Source organism: Rhinoraja longicauda, chromosome 17, assembly GCF_053455715.1.
Source record: "Rhinoraja longicauda isolate Sanriku21f chromosome 17, sRhiLon1.1, whole genome shotgun sequence".
NCBI lineage: Eukaryota > Metazoa > Chordata > Chondrichthyes > Rajiformes > Arhynchobatidae > Rhinoraja > Rhinoraja longicauda.
The window spans coordinates 44,951,182-44,967,188 of record NC_135969.1 but is presented as its reverse complement, the minus strand read 5'-3'; the positions used below and the strand labels follow the sequence as shown (position 1 = coordinate 44,967,188).

General features: G+C 44.1%; 1 protein-coding gene across 12 annotated transcripts in view; it reads right to left on the bottom strand.

The window, feature by feature from the left end:
- LOC144601969 (ERC protein 2) overlaps positions 1 to 16,007 on the bottom strand; it is a 552,614-nt gene that overhangs the window by 290,145 nt on the left and 246,462 nt on the right. For all 12 annotated transcript variants that reach the window (XM_078414628.1, XM_078414617.1, XM_078414626.1 and 9 more), the window contains 2 exons: positions 9,166 to 9,306; positions 6,868 to 7,008 (listed from right to left, as the gene is read on the bottom strand). In XM_078414628.1, the coding sequence (XP_078270754.1) occupies positions 6,868 to 7,008; positions 9,166 to 9,306 (282 nt within the window). The remainder of the gene's footprint in view (positions 1 to 6,867; positions 7,009 to 9,165; positions 9,307 to 16,007) is intronic.

Here is a 16,007-nt window from a genome sequence, read left to right as displayed (position 1 = left end):
TTCTCACCCTGCAGCCAACAATGGCCTGTTTCCTTTATCATCGTCACTTTTTTGCATATCTTTCATTCATTTGTTCTACGTCTCTCTACATCACTGTCTATACCTCTTGTTTCCCTTTCCCTTGACCAGTCTGAAGAAGGGTCTCGACCCGAAACGTCACCCATTCCTTCTCTCCACTGATGCTGCCTGTCCTGCTGTTACTCCAGCATTTTGTGTCTATCTTCTATTTAAACCAGCATCTGCAGTTCCTTCCCACACATTCTATTTATTTACCATTTATTTACTGATTAATATTATGTGCACATTCAATTCACATATTTCATTCAACATTTACAATCCCTCTAAAAAACAAAGTGACATATTTGGTTACAGAAGGTTCATTTATTCAATGACTCAAAGTAAAAATGAATCATGTGGTGGACTGGTGGGATTCAAAAAAATTGATATTACAAGAAGAATGATTTAGTGAAAATTGAATGGTCAGCAAAAAATTGACCGGGATTGTAAAATAGTAACAACGATTGTTGGGAATGTTACAGCAGCTACTAGACTCATAGAGTGATACAGTGTGGATACAGTCTCCTCAGGCCAACTTGCCCACACCGGCCAACATGTCCCTGCTACACTTGTCCCACCAGCCCGCGTTTGGCCCATACCCCTCCAAACCTGTCCTATCTATGTACCTGTCTAACTGTTTCTTAAATGATGGGATAGACCCAGCCTCAACTACCTCCTCTGGCAGCTTGTTCCATACACCCACCACCCTCTGTGTGAAAAATATGTAACTATAAACTTGTGTGACAGCTTCACAATGGTGGCATTTGCAAGGCACTGTTCACAGGATTGTTGAGAACGTTCCAACACAGTGAGGTGTTGAAGCGCCCGCTGATTTTTGGATGTGATTTTGGCAACAAATGATCATGTTACCAGAAATTCAGAAGTCTGGACTCACGATCTGGAGATAAAATTCAAATCTCACTGCGGCAGCTTTAACTTCTTACAAATCAAAACTTCTTGTAAAGTAAGTGTTCCTAATAAATTCTGATATTTTCAGTTCAAACAAATGTGTTTAACAGTTATACCTTCCTTACAGCAGCACTGCTTGTACTTTTTAAATCTTTACAAGCACAAAGCCACACTGTGATCTACAGCAGAGTGGGAGATGGGAGATGGGGGAATGAGTACTGAGACCCATGTATATGACCCTCAGATCATGTCACCCTTCCCTCCTCTCTCTCTCCGTCCCTCCCCCACCCAAGTCTTTGGACCAGCTTCAAAGTCATCTTGTTCAGTCTCATTGTCTGTAACTCTCTTTCACCAAGCCCACAGCTAACAATGGCCTGTTTCCTTTACCATTGTTATTTTTTGCATATCTTTCAATAATTTGTTCTAAATCTCTCTATATCATCGTCTACATCTCTCCTTTGCCTTTCCCCTGACTCTGTCTGACCCGAAATGTCAACTGTTCCTTTTCTCCAGTGATGCTGCCTGACCCGTTGAGTTACCCAGCATTTTGTGTCTTACCCTCGGCAAATGCTTGGGATTATGACTTTTGCTGCATCACCAGGATGTTACATGACTGTAGCATTCATTTATACATCACGGTTTATTTACTGTTTTATCATCATGTAATAAATACATAATGTTTACATATTGTGCTGTGCTGCTGCAAGTAAGAATGTCAATGTTCTATCTGCGACACTGGACAGCTAAACACTCTTGAGTCTTGAATATAACATGGAGCAGTAGAGCACAAGAGCAGGCCCTTCGGCCCACATTGTCTGTGCTGAACACGATGCCACTCCCATCTCTTGTCGATCTGTGCATTATCCATATCCCTCTAAACCCTGTACATCCATGTGCCTATCGAAAAGCCTTTAAAATCCCACTGTCATATCTGCCTCAATCACCACCCCTGGCAGTGGGGTCGCCAACTGTCCCGTATTAGCCGGGACATCCCGTATATTGGGCTAAATTGGTTTGTCCCGTATTAGGCCCAGGGGGCACTGTAGGCCCGGACTGTGTAGGCCCGGAGGTTGCGTAGCAACCCGCCTCCCGGCCCAAGCGGCCGCCATTGGTGGAGCGGGAGCACTTGATCGCTGGCTGGGTGAGGTCACGTGGGGCGCGGGGCGGTGACGACACCTTTTGTCCCGTATTTGGGAGTGAGGAAGTTGGCTGCCCGACCTAGCAGCGCGTTCCAGACCCCCATCACACTCCTTTGTCCTGCACATCTCCTTTAAATTTGCCCTTCTCTCCATAAAGCTATGCCCTCCAGTATTTGATTTTTCCATCCTGAGAAAAATGATCTGACTATCTACATGTACATCCCTCATAACTTCTATCAAGTCTCCTCACAACCTCTGGTGTTCCAGAGAAAAACAACCTAAGTCTGTCCAACTTCTCGCTGCAAAAAGTACCCCCTAATCCTTCATCGTTCTGGCAAATAGACACAAAATGCTGGAGTAACTCAGCGGGACTGGCAGCATCTCTGGAGAGAAGGAATGGGTGACGTTTCCGGTCGAGACCCTTCTTCAGTCTCGACCCCAAACTTCACCCATTCCTTCTATCCAGAGATGCTGCCTGTTCCTCACAGATTTATTGCATTTTTATTTTTTATTATATTCATGCACTCTCACTTTATTAATTAGATTTTAGTGATAGACAAACTGAAGAGAATTTTTAATTATAATATTTTAAATAAAGTCAATTGTCCATAAAGATTCTCTGCAAAAATTCTGACTACCAAGGAAAAGACCAGCAATATGAAACATCAAACAGCAGACATTTGGTTTCTGTCTACATTACTTCAGCCAAAATAAACTACATCGCATCAGAAAGGGACTGGGGAAAACTACAGGGTCAGCAGAACGCTTATCACTATATTATTCTACATTTCTAAGATAATTATCACTTCATTAAAAGTCAGTAGACGTGATTTACACAACATAAGTTTACTTGTATTCAACTTTCCCAAGTTTATTTGACAATGGAGTTGAAAAAGTTAGCTTGTATTTGTTATTTGTCTTTATTTGGGCGGGTGTGCATGCCAAGTGTTGTCGTGTAAATCCACATGTTGCAGGGCTTTGCATTGCAAATGCTCCTTGTACTTTGCCAGCTTTGATAATGATCAGTTTGGATTCCAGCAAACAAGAAATTGTCAAGCATAGAAGATCTTTGTGTTGTTTACTTGAAATTAAATCTATGGTCTGAAATTCCTCTTTCAGCGAACAATGAAAGAATGCAAGGCACTATCTGCATTTAATATCCCACTCTCAAAAACTGCAGGAATACCGGACTTAAGAATGTACTATTTTGAAAATGCAACAGCTAATGCTAATTATCAGTAGAATACACTACTGCCATCTCTCAGCGAACGAGCAACCTTCACTGTGACATATTAAATATCTAATTTATGTCTTGTGAATCACAGGTTCACTTACATGGATAAATTCCTCTTCGCAACCAGGAGGCAGCATTATTAATGCTGGAGTTCAATGGTTCAATGAATATTTTTTTTTAAATATTTTGGTTAGATACTGTGGAGATCGAAGCTAAACACCAATATAATATTTTTCCACTACCCAGCACCCAGGCCCCATCCAACGCCATACCTCACACACAATCTCTATTATCAGGCTTCTGATCAGTCCTTCCATAAGCTAGGGTACTGTCCGATTCACCTCTACCCCATTGCGGACATTGGACTTTGTCTCTGGAACTCTCTCTGAAGAAGGGTCTCGACCCGAAACCTCACCCATTCCTTCTCTCCTGAGATGCTGCCTGACCTGATGAGTTACTCCAGCATTTTGTGAATAAATACCTTCGATTTGTACCAGCATCTGCAGTTATTTTCTTACACTTGTCTGTGGAACTGATGCGCTACAATGCTGAGAACTATATTCTGCACTCTGTATCTTCCCCTTCATTCTACGTATTGTACTTGAGTTTGGCTTGATTGTATTCATGAAGAGTATTATCAGATCTGATTGGATCGCATGCGAAACAAAGCTTTTCACTGTACCTCGGTACACGTGACAATAATAATAAACCTGAACCTAAACCTCACCAAAGCAAATGATTGCATCGTAAAAAAATAAGTGCCAAAGTGAGAGATTTTATAGATCAGAATTGGAAAATGGGAACTGGTCACACTACATGTTAATAAGTTCCATTATCAACTATTCACTGGAAGTCTAGGCAGGCAGGGAACAGATCTTGCTGAGATTCTAAAAGATACACCCAAAAACAGCTGGGATTACTTGACAGCTTGGAGAGAGAGAGAGAGGGGAAAAAATATCAAACACATTGTTTCAAAACAAGTTGGGAGAGAATATGTCTAATGTACTTAAAACTAGTGTAAAATTATGAAGTCTTTGTTACTCACTAGACAGTTCCAGTTCAGAAGCATTTTGAAATAGTAGCGCATAGTTTTATTTCTAGAAACGAATTGACTAAATTACAGTCACTATCATGTCCGAATGCCACTATTGTGCCTGCTTCATCCACCCCCACAGCACCCACCACTCCCTGCGGTAAAGACAACCTAAACTGCTCATCTCCTTGTAACTCCTCTCCCTCCATTCTAAAGCTATGCACTCTGGTGTTTGACATTTCTAACCTGAGAAAAAGACTCATGACCATCTATTCTGTTGATGCCTCTCATAATTCTGTGTGCTCCCCACAGCCTCCAGAGAAAACTATCTATGTCTGGCCACCATTTCCTTGTAGTTAATACCCTGTAAACCAGGCTGCATTCTGACAAGCCACCCTCTTCTCCAAAGCATGCACATCCTTCCTGCAATGGGGCCACCAGAAATGCACACAATACTCCAATTGATACTCCACCGGTAATGCACACAATACCCCAATACGATACAAAATGACACGATAGATCGTAGCCTAATGCAGCATAACTAAAGTCTTATAGAGCTGCAACATGACTTCCTGACTCTTACACTTCATGCCTTGACCAATAAAGAAAAGAATACCACATGACTTCTTTCACACCTTATCTGCCTGTGTCGCCACTTTCAATAGACAATAGACAATAGACAATAGACAATAGGTGCAGGAGTTGGGCATTCGGCCCTTCGAGCCAGCACCGCCATTCAATGTGATCATGGCTGATCATTCTCAATCAGTACCCCGTTCCTGCCTTCTCCCCATACCCCCTGACTCCGCTATCCTTAAGAGCTCTATCTAGCTCTCTCTTGAATGCATTCAGAGAATTGGTCTCCATTGCCTTCTGAGGCAGAGAATTCCACAGATTCACAACTCTGACTGAAAAAGTTTTTCCTCATCTCAGTTCTAAATGGCCTACCTCTTGTTCTTAAACTGTGGCCCCTTGTTCTAGACTCCCCCAACATTGGGAACATGTTTCCTGCCTCTAACGTGTCCAACTCCTTAATAATCTTATAGGTTTCGATAAGATCTCCTCTCGTCCTTCTAAATTCCAGCGTCATGCAAATTTCAGGGAGCTGTAGACTTGCACCCCACAACCCTGTGTACATCAATGCTCCTGAAGGCTTCGCCATGAACTGTATACTTTCCTTTTGCATTTGACCTCTCAAAGTGCACCACCTCACACTTGATCAGAATAAACTCCAAGTGTAATTTCTACACCCATATCTCCAACTGTTCTATCTCGCGTGTATCCTTTCAGAAACTTCTTCACAAATCCGTAACGCCACTGAATTTTGTGCCAATGACTAATCAGCCCATCAACAATGTTGTCTAGGTCGTTTACACAGTTCACAAACAACAGGTCCCAGCATTGACGATGGCAGAAGAGCACTGGTCAGGGACCGCTGGTCAAAGTAACCCTTTCCATCACTATCCTGTCTTCTGCAGCCAAACCAATTTGGAATGCAATCTACCATTAGAACACAATCTATCCCGTGCTTCTTAATCTTCTACATCATGCCTACCACGAGTGACCTTGTCAAATACCTCACTAAACGCCTTATACACAACACCCAATGCCTTCCCCTCTTTCAATCGTTGTTATCATCTCCTCCAAAAACTCAATCAAGTTTGTAAAGACCTGCCCTGCACAAAGCCATTCTTTTCCAAATGCAAGAACATTCTCCCCCTAAAAATCCTCTCCAACAGCTTCCCTACCATTGACGCAAGAACCTATAATTTCCTCCATGATCCCTTTTGCCCTTCTTGATACAACAGGAAACACTTATATTCACGTTGCCTCATGAAGGTTATTTAGGTGCTTCAAAGCGTACTAAAAACAAAATGCAAAGATTGACTCTTTGATAATGAATAAATTAACAAGCAAGTCAAACATCATATTCTGCAAAAAATGCTTCTGTCTCACTAGCTTAGAAACTCACAAGAATCCTGAACTGTTCCTTTAAGAAATGACAAAGTTAGAATGAACCCCAGGTTAAAAGGTACCTTGCAAAGAAAATGACTTAGAAAATCATACTTTCATCAGAATCAAAGTACGTGAATATAAAGATAGTTAATAATAAAAAGACTCTAAACATTTGTTCCATTCAGGAAATTTAAGGTCAGTTAAGAATTTGATTCATTCAGTGGCAGTTTCTTTGTAAATCGTTGCTGGAGTCTTGCACTAATCTGAAGTTCACTCATGGACACGACTCATTTTATTTCCCCACCAGACATGAACAAAAGGCAGACACAAAATGCTGGAGTAACTCAGCGGGTCAGGCGGCATCTCTGGAGAGAAGGAATGGGTGATGCTGAAACGTCACCCATTCCTTCTCTCCCGAGATGCTGCCCGACCCGCTGAGTTACTCCAGCATTTTGTGTCTGCCTTCGGTTTAAACCACATCTGCAGTTTTTTTCCGAGACATGAACAAACAACACTTTCACCCCAAAAGCAATCCTTACCTTTTTCAATTGTGCTTCCAACTTACTGCATTCTTCCTTTTTTTGCTCGATAGCAATTTCTAGAGTTTTTAATTTGGAATCTTTCTTTAAGCCTGTTGAAGCTAAAGAAGATGCATGCTCCTTCAAGTCAATCAAACTAGACTGAAAGAAAACAAACAGTTATCAGTTAACGTAAGAGACCACCTTCTGTGGCTTACGATCTAAAAACAAACGCTCAAGCCAGCTCTTTAAGTGACCTTAATGATGCATTTGTGCGCATATAAATCACATTCTTTAATTTGGTAGTAATACTTTGGTAGTGCATTCCAGAGACGTACGTTGACCTAAAGCTGAACTTGATAGGAATGAACATTGGAGAGGAGCCCACTGTTGTGAAGTGCATAATCTTTCAAGGGTCAGGTGGGTGGACTAGAGAAGGTGAGGGGTAGGGTTGCCAACTGTCCCGTATTAGCCAGGACATCCCGTATTTTGGGCTAAATTGGTTTGTCCCATACGGGACAGCCCTTGTCCCGTATTAGGCCCGGTGGGCCCTGTAGGCCCGGACACTGTAGGCCCAGATGCTGTAGGTCCGGATGCTGTAGGCCCGGAGGCCTGGGCGCCGCCATTGGTGGAGCGGAAGCACGTGGCCACTTGCTGGGTGAGGTCTCGTGGGGCGCGGGATGGTGACGTCACCTTGTCCCTTATTTGGGAGTGAGATTGTTGGCACCCCACGTGAGGGGTGGGGTGGGATTGTTAAATCTGTCTATAATATATATTGTGTCAGCTTCGATCATAGAAAGCAGGCTCCCGATAAACATTCCCAGTCTAAACGTGTATTAGTAATTGATAACATTGTTCCTTGAGCTGAAGAAGGTTTAGTCGCCACACCTTCGACGGTCCCTCGTGAACAAGGGTTGACTTGCTTCCATCCCAATATGTGGGTTGGGAGATGGGCGATGGTTGACGAAGCCCATGTGGGAACTGCAGACACTGGACCAGGAGTGGCTGATGGGACGGGTGGGGGTTTGTGGATGGAGTACTCCATTTTGTCTCCAAGTGTCCCCATTTTGGGCTGTCATTAGCCAGAGGTTCCCAGAGGTCAGTGGAGATGTTACAAATGAGCTCCGGGCGGGCCGCTACGGCAGACGCCTCTCGCGGGCCGCGGAGTAGCCGAGGCCGAGACGAGGTCAGAGCCTCGGCTACTCCACGGCCCAGAGAGAGGACCTGGCAGCGTTAGTAGAGAGGTCAATGTGGTGGCCGACCGACGGTCGAGGACGGACGCGTGGGAATGAGGACCCGGCGTGGGGGCCCGCCGTGGGGAGGGTGGGGGTCGGGGAGAACAAAGGGGGACCTGACGCAGATACTATGTATAAGTTGTAATGTGGCGTCTTTTGCATGCCTTGGGAATTTTACCGTGACCTGTCACATGTGACAATAAAGTATTCATTCATAAAGTATTCATTCATATCATATATCATATCATATATATACAGCCGGAAACAGGCCTTTTCGGCCCTCCAAGTCCGTGCCGCCCAGCGATCCCCGTACATTAACACTATCCTACACCCACTAGGGACAATTTTTACATTTACCCAGCCAATTAACCTACATACCTGTACGTCTTTGGAGTGTGGGAGGAAACCGAAGATCTCGGAGAAAACCCACGCAGGTCACGGGGAGAACGTACAAACTCCTTACAGTGCAGCACCCGTAGTCAGGATCGAACCTGAGTCTCCGGCGCTGCATTCGCTGTAAAGCAGCAACTCTACCGCTGCGCTACCGTGCCGCCCATTCATTCATTGGGCCCTTCTCTGTCCACCTGGTGATCTCCGTCCACAGCAGAGATTAGAATACAGTGCCTGTTTGGGGAGTTGGGCACCAGGCGTAGGAGTGTCATGGCTTGGTCAATGTGGCCAGCTGAGAGCATCAAGGCCCCCCATGTTGAGGCGCTTGGCCAGTTGTGAATCCAAGTTCCTTGAGATACCTGCTTACTTGTGGTGAAAGATACACACAAATTGCTGGAGTAACTTGGTGGGTCAGGCAGCATCTCTGGAGAACATGGATAGGTGACGTTTCACAGAGTGCTGGAGTAACTCAGCGGGTCAGGCAGCATCTCTGGAGAACATGGATAGGTGATGTTTCGGGTCAGGTTCTTCAGCCTGAAAACGTCACCCATCCTTTTTCTCCCGAGATGCCGCCTGACCCGCTGAGTTACTCCAGCACTTTGTGGCTCTCTGCAGGTCTTTGTTTCTATGACTTGTGGTAAAAGGGCCATAGTCACTAATCTTGCTAAACAAACTGCAATGATGCAGGGCTAACCTCTTTCTCCGCCAGTTCTGCTTGCAAATTGTTAATCTTCTCTTTAAGATCTTTATTTTCTTTTTTATATGATTCAACCTCTTCCAATCGTTCGCGGTCATCTCTTTCACGTTGCTCCTTGAGACGTTCTATAATCCTCTCCTATAAATGAGAAAAGTGAGCCTGTCAGTAAAAGGTAAACGCTCTATAGATAACAAATTATTATTTTCAATATACACATCAATATCGTAGAGAATCTGCATGGAAACAGCCCCTTTACCACCCGAGTCTGCACCAACACTCTTCATGAGTTCATAAGTTATACAAGAAGAATTAGGCCATTCGGCCCATCAAGCCAACTCCGCCATTCAATCATGGCTGATCTATCTCTCCCTCCCAACCCCATTTTCCTGCCTTCCCCCCAAATCTCCTTCACACCAATTCATTCCAAATCCTCATCAAATGCCCCAGATGCTCTTACCTATTTACATGGAATGGAAAATTATCCAGCGTCCCTTTAGGATAGAGGAAGGAACCGAGGAAGCCCATATGACTATTGGAAGAACAGGATTGTGCACACTAAGGTAGACACAAAAAGCTGGAGTAACTCAGCAGGACAGGAAGCATCTCTGGAGAGAAGGAATGGGTGACATTTTGGGCCGAGACCCTTCCTCAGACTTGACCCGAAACGTCACCCATTCCTTCTCTCCAGAGATGCTGCCTGACCCGCTGAGTTACTCCAGCTTTTTGTGTCCACCTTCAGTTTAAACCAGCATCTGCAGTTCCTTCCTACGCAGGATTGTACACACTCTGGTGGTGCTGAGAGTCAACAGCTCCACTAGCTGTGCCACTAGAACTGTAATCCAAAAATGTATTTGGTTATTAATAAATGCTGTAAGTGGACTTACTATCAATCTTACAAATAATTTCAGAATTTAATAAACATTTCATTGTAAGCACTTTGATCAATTTTTTAAGGGGTTAAAGCATTCAAATGCTCTTATATGAATGAAAGAATAAGTTTATTGGCCAAGTATGCATATACAAGGAATGTGCCTTGGTGCTCCGCTCACAAATGACAACACAAACACACAGTTAACAATTAAGAATAAAGCATAAACACATCAAAACAATAAGGATACAACATTACGGTCTAAACATGTGGGTGGAAATAAACCAGAGCAAAAAAGAGACTACAGACTTTATAGACAATAGACAACAGACAATAGTAGGCCATTCGGCCCTTCGAGCCAGCACCGCCATTCAATGTGATCATGGCTGATCATTCTCAATCAGTACCCCGTTCCTGCCTTCTCCCCATACCCCCTGACTTCGCTATCCTTAAGAGCTCTATCTAGCTCTCTCTTGAATGCATTCAAAGAATTGGCCTCCACTGCCTTCTGAGGCAGAGAATTCCACAGATTCACAACTCGCTGATTGAAACAGTTTTTCCTCATCTCCGTTCTAAATGGCCTACCCCTTATTCTTAAACTGTGGCCCCCGGTTCTGGACTCCCCCAACATTGGGAACATGTTTCCTGCCTCTAAAGTGTCCTACCCCTTAATAATCTTATACGTTTCGATAAGATCCCCTCTCATCCTTCTAAATTCCAGTGTATACAAGACAAACATACAGTGTATGAAGTTTGTCATTCCAACCAAGATGCCCCGTCTGAGCTAGTCCCATTTGCCTGTGGTTGACCCGTCTCACCCTGAACCCTTCCCATCCACGTACCTGTCCAAATGGTATTGGACCTGCCTCAACTACTTCCTCTGGCAGCTCGTTCCATATACGCACCACCAGTTTTCATGAAAAAATTCTGTCTAATACTTATTCAGGTTTAATATGTCTAGATTATTTTAATGGCAATTAAATCAACAATCTTATCAAATTAACAATTTTGTTATCAATTTTAGTGCTTGATTAAAGAAATATATTATCTTAATATTTAATGTGATTGTTTTAATGTTATTTTGATATTTAATGTTATTGCTATTAATTTATTAGTAGGTTATTAATTTTAATGGCAATAAAATTATTGTTGTGGCAATAAAAATGCCACATTGAGCTGCCCATGTTCCTTTCTTCAAATTAGTTATAAATTGGATCCAAATGATCTTGTATTATTGCAATGTTATAATAGCTAACTATTAGCTAAAGACCTTTTTACAAAACGATCGAGTCTGATTATGTTAAACCTGTTGCAACAGTTGCAATGATAGATTCATGTAACTAAGTTGTGAGGTCCAATCGTGACTATCATGGAGATTTCTGCATGTGGTGTGTATGGGAGGGGGTGGGGGGGGGGGGGGTGGGGGAGAGAAAGGGGGGGTATTGAGGGAGGACCAACGTTTCAATATCAGTTTATTATAACAAGGTTTCAATACAGGCCTCAGCTTCAAAACTTAAACCACAAAAATTTATGCTTAAAATTTTTTAATCAAGCTGTGTTGGTTATGTGTCTCCAAAGCCCTCGAATGCTTCAAGAGGCAGTACAGATGGGGCCTGGTCCCCAAGGCAAACCTGCTCTTTGGCAAGCACAGTGAGTCCTTCACGAGCCAGCACTGAGCAGTTCAGATCTGCTTACACAAGGAACTGCAGACACTGGAGTCTTGAGTGAAACACAGAGTGCTGGAGTAACTCAGCGGGTCAGGCAGCATCTGTGGAGGACACGGATAGGTGACGTTTCACAGAGTGCTGGAGTAACTCAGCGGGTCAGGCAGCATCTGTGGAGGACACAGATAGGTGACGTTTCACAGAGTGCTGGAGTAACTCAGCGGGTCAGGCAGCATCTGTGGAGGACACGGATAGGTGACGTTTCACAGAGTGCTGGAGTAACTCAGCGGGTCAGGCAGCATCTGTGGAGAACATGGATAGGTGACCATTCGGGTCAGATTCAGGTCTGAAGAAGGGTCCCGAACCAGAAGGCCACCTATCCCTGTCCGCCTGACCTGCTAAGTTATTCTAGCACTTTGTGTTTTTGCTCTGCTTACGACAGATTTGCTGTACCTAAATACTTCTTAAAAGAGGGAAATAAAGGTTGCAAGTTACTGGACATTAACAGTGCTTTATTTCAAAGCAACAGTCAAATGCACTGTGGAAAAATGTTAACTCACTCCACATATAGTTTGGTCTAGGCATCCAAAATTGATTAAAGCATGCATGTTCGCCAAGATGTTGCAAAGCATTACATAGCCCTGTAGCAAGTACCGATAAAAACGAAGAACCATATGTTCCAATGTTCACATGGTATTTCTTTAATTATGTGACCTACAGATGCATTTGGGAACCTTCCCAAAATGACCTGAGGATACATTGAAAGTCACAAGCCCTAACTCGAACCATCTCCTTTCAGCTCTGCAGACCGAGTTGAAACTAGCCTGCCCTGTATTTATTCACAAAATGCTGGAGTAACACAGCAGGTCAGGCAGCATCTCAGGAGAGAAGGAATGGGCGACGTTTCGGGTCGAGACCCTTCTTCAGTCTGAAGAAGGGTCTCGACCTGAAACATCACCCATTCCTTCTCTCCAGAGAGGCTGCCTGACCCACTGCGTTACTCCAGCATTTACCAGGTCTACCAGGTTTGTAGGTTAATTGGCTTGGGTTGGTATACCTGGTATAAGTGTAAATTGTCCCTAGTGTGTGTAGGATAGTGTTAGCGGGGATCGCTGGTCGGCGCGGACTCGGTGGGCCGAAGGGCCTGCTTCCGTGCTGTATCTCTGAACTAAACTACAGTAAAAGTTATGTTCACTTTTTAAATTAATATTCATGGGATAACATGTATTTTCTGTAACATGTAAAACACAGGATGATCTCTTCACATGCATTTCTAAAAAAAAATCAATCTCTGTTATAAGTTATCATGATTTAACGACTTCCTTTAATGGTGTGGTTCAATCCTAACCTGTAACGTTGCCTATATAGAAGAATTACATTCACACTAGAGTTACTGTTACATTTTTTCCCTGTAAGTGTGTGAGTTCCCCCAGCTCCTCCGGTCTTCTCCCACCTCCCAAAGACAGTCAGGTTGGTGGGTTATTTGTCCCCTGCACAATATCCCTGGTGTGTGGGTAGAACGTGAGAGCTGATGGTGGTCATGCAGTGAGTGTATGGGATGGATCTGCATGGGTGCATGGAGGCTGCGTGGATTTGATGGGCCAAAGTACCTTATTCTCTATCGCACCATCACTCCATACTATAGACAATAGACAATGGACAATAGGTGCAGGAGGAGGCCATTCGGCCCTTCGAGCCAGCACCGCCATTCAATGTGATCATGGCTGATCATTCTCAATCAGTACCCCGTTCCTGCCTTCTCCCCATACCCCCTGACTCCGCTATCCTTAAGAGCTCTATCTAGCTCTCTCTTGAATGCATTCAGAGAATTGACCTCCACTGCCTTCTGAGGCAGAGAATTCCACAGATTTACAACTCTCTGACTGAAAAAGTTTTTCCTCATCTCCGTTCTAAATGGCCGACCCCTTATTCCTAAACTGTGGCCCCTTGATATACTATTACATATCAGAATATTGGACTGCGGAGCGTCTTCGACAATATATCTCACCCCCTCCATGACACCCCTGGTCAACCTGAGGAGCACCTTCAGCAACAGACTGGTTCCACCAAGATCTAGCACAGAACGCCACAGGAGATCCTTCTTCCCTGTGGCTATCAAACCGTACAACTCCTCCCCCTTCTGTCATGGGGTAGACTGACTCCCCCCCCCCCCCCCCATTTTTGCACACACCTCATCCTGGACTTTTCCACTCGATCATTTAATTTCATGTTTGTGCAATATTTCATACATGCTGTGCAATAACTGGCCACTTAAATGTCATTATTATTACCAATTTCCTTCCGTTGTATCGTATCGTACCGTATCGTAGAACATGACAGTGAAAAACTTTGTTGTGCATGCTATCCAAACAGATCAGAATCTAGAACATACTGCACAGGAAGAGGCCCTTCGGCCCACGATGCCTGTGCCCAACATGATCCCACATTAAACTATTCCTAATATTTTTAATGCTTCATGCTTTATGAACATTAAACATCAACACCAGTTTGTGTTTTACCAACTTTTCATCAGATGCAAGGCTCATTCTTGCATGGAGATAATGGGACTTCATTCCCTGCTGAGATGTATAGAAATGAAAAGATCACGTGGATGGGTAGGGTGAATGCTCAGAGTCTTTTACCCAGAGTAGGGGAATCAAGAACCAGAGGACATAGGTTTAAGGTGAGAGGGAAAAAATTCATAGCAACCTGATGGGCAACTTTTCCACACAGAGGGCCATGGGCATATGGAACAGGCTGCCAGAGAAGATAGTTGGGCCAGGTACTGTAACGACATTTAAAAGACAATTGGACATGTGCGTGGGATCGGAAAGGTTTGGAGGGACATGAGCGCAATGTGGGCAGGCGGGTCTAGTGTAGACACGGCATCTTGGTCGGCATGGACAGGTTGGGCTGAAGGGCCAGTTTCCCTGCTGTGAGACTCAAGTAGTGCTGCAGAAATATGTTTCATATGTTGAAAGACTGGAGCGACTAGGCTTATATACACTGGAATTTAGAAGAATGAGAGGAGATCTTATCGAAACGTATAAGATTATTAAGGGGTTGGACACGTTAGAGGCAGGAAACATGTTCCCAATGTTGGGGGAGTCCAGAACAAGGGTCGAGACCCTTCTTTTGAAGGAGGGTCTCGACCCGATACGTCACCCATTCCTTCTCTCCAGAGATGCTGCCTGACCCGCTGAGTTACTCCAGCATAGGTTCACTAGGTTAATTCCCGGAATGGCGGGACTGTCGTATGTTGAAAGGCTGGAGCGATTGGGCTTGTATACACTGGAGTTTGGAAGGATGAGGGGGGATCTTATTGAAACGTATAAGATAATTAGGGGATTGGACACATTAGAGGCAGGAAACATGTTCCCAATGTTGGGGGAGTCCAGAACAAGGGGCCACAGTTTAAGAATAAGGGGTAGGCCATTTAGAACGGAGATGAAGAAGAACTTTTTCAGTCAGAGAGTGGTGAAGGTGTGGAATTCTCTGCCTCAGAAGGCAGTGGAGGCCAGTTCGTTGGATGCTTTCAAGAGAGAGCTGGATAGAGCTCTTAAGGATAGCGGAGTGAGGGGGTATGGGGAGAAGGCAGGAACGGGGTACTGATTGAGAGTGATCAGCCATGATCGCATTGAATGGCGGTGCTGGCTCAAAGGGCTGAATGGCCTACTCCTGAACCTATTGTCTATTGTCTATTGTCTATTTTGTGTCTATCTTTGGTTTAAGCCAGAATCTGCAGTTCCTTCCTACAACAATGGTATTTATTATCTCTGGTGTTCTTTCATATTCACTTTCATCTGTACTTAGAGTATCCTTTATTTATTCTCTTGTTAGCCGAACAAAACCTCCATGTTTTTCCTTTATAATATTTGCTAATCTATTTTCATATCCTTCTTTGAACTTTTGCTGACTTTGCTTCACTTGCCTTTTAAGTTAGTTTAAAACATTATTTAATTACTGACTCCAAATGGGCAACATGATCAGGAAAAGTACGATCAACTCCATTTAAAACAGTTGAGTTCATTATTCTGGATCAAGAAAGGCTATTGGTCGAAGTTTCCTATGGACCATTCATTGTACTCGGTGTGGAGCACAGCCTGGTCTCCACACTTACCCACAGAAACTGTCTTATAGGGCGGCACGGTGGCGCAGCGGTAGAGTTGCTGCCTCACAGCGCCAGAGACCCGGGTTTGATCCCGACTAAGGATGTTGTCTGTACGGAGTTTGTACGTTCTCCCCATGACCACGTGGGTTTTCCCCGGGTGCTCCGGTTTCCTCCCACACTCCAAAGGTGTTGGTTA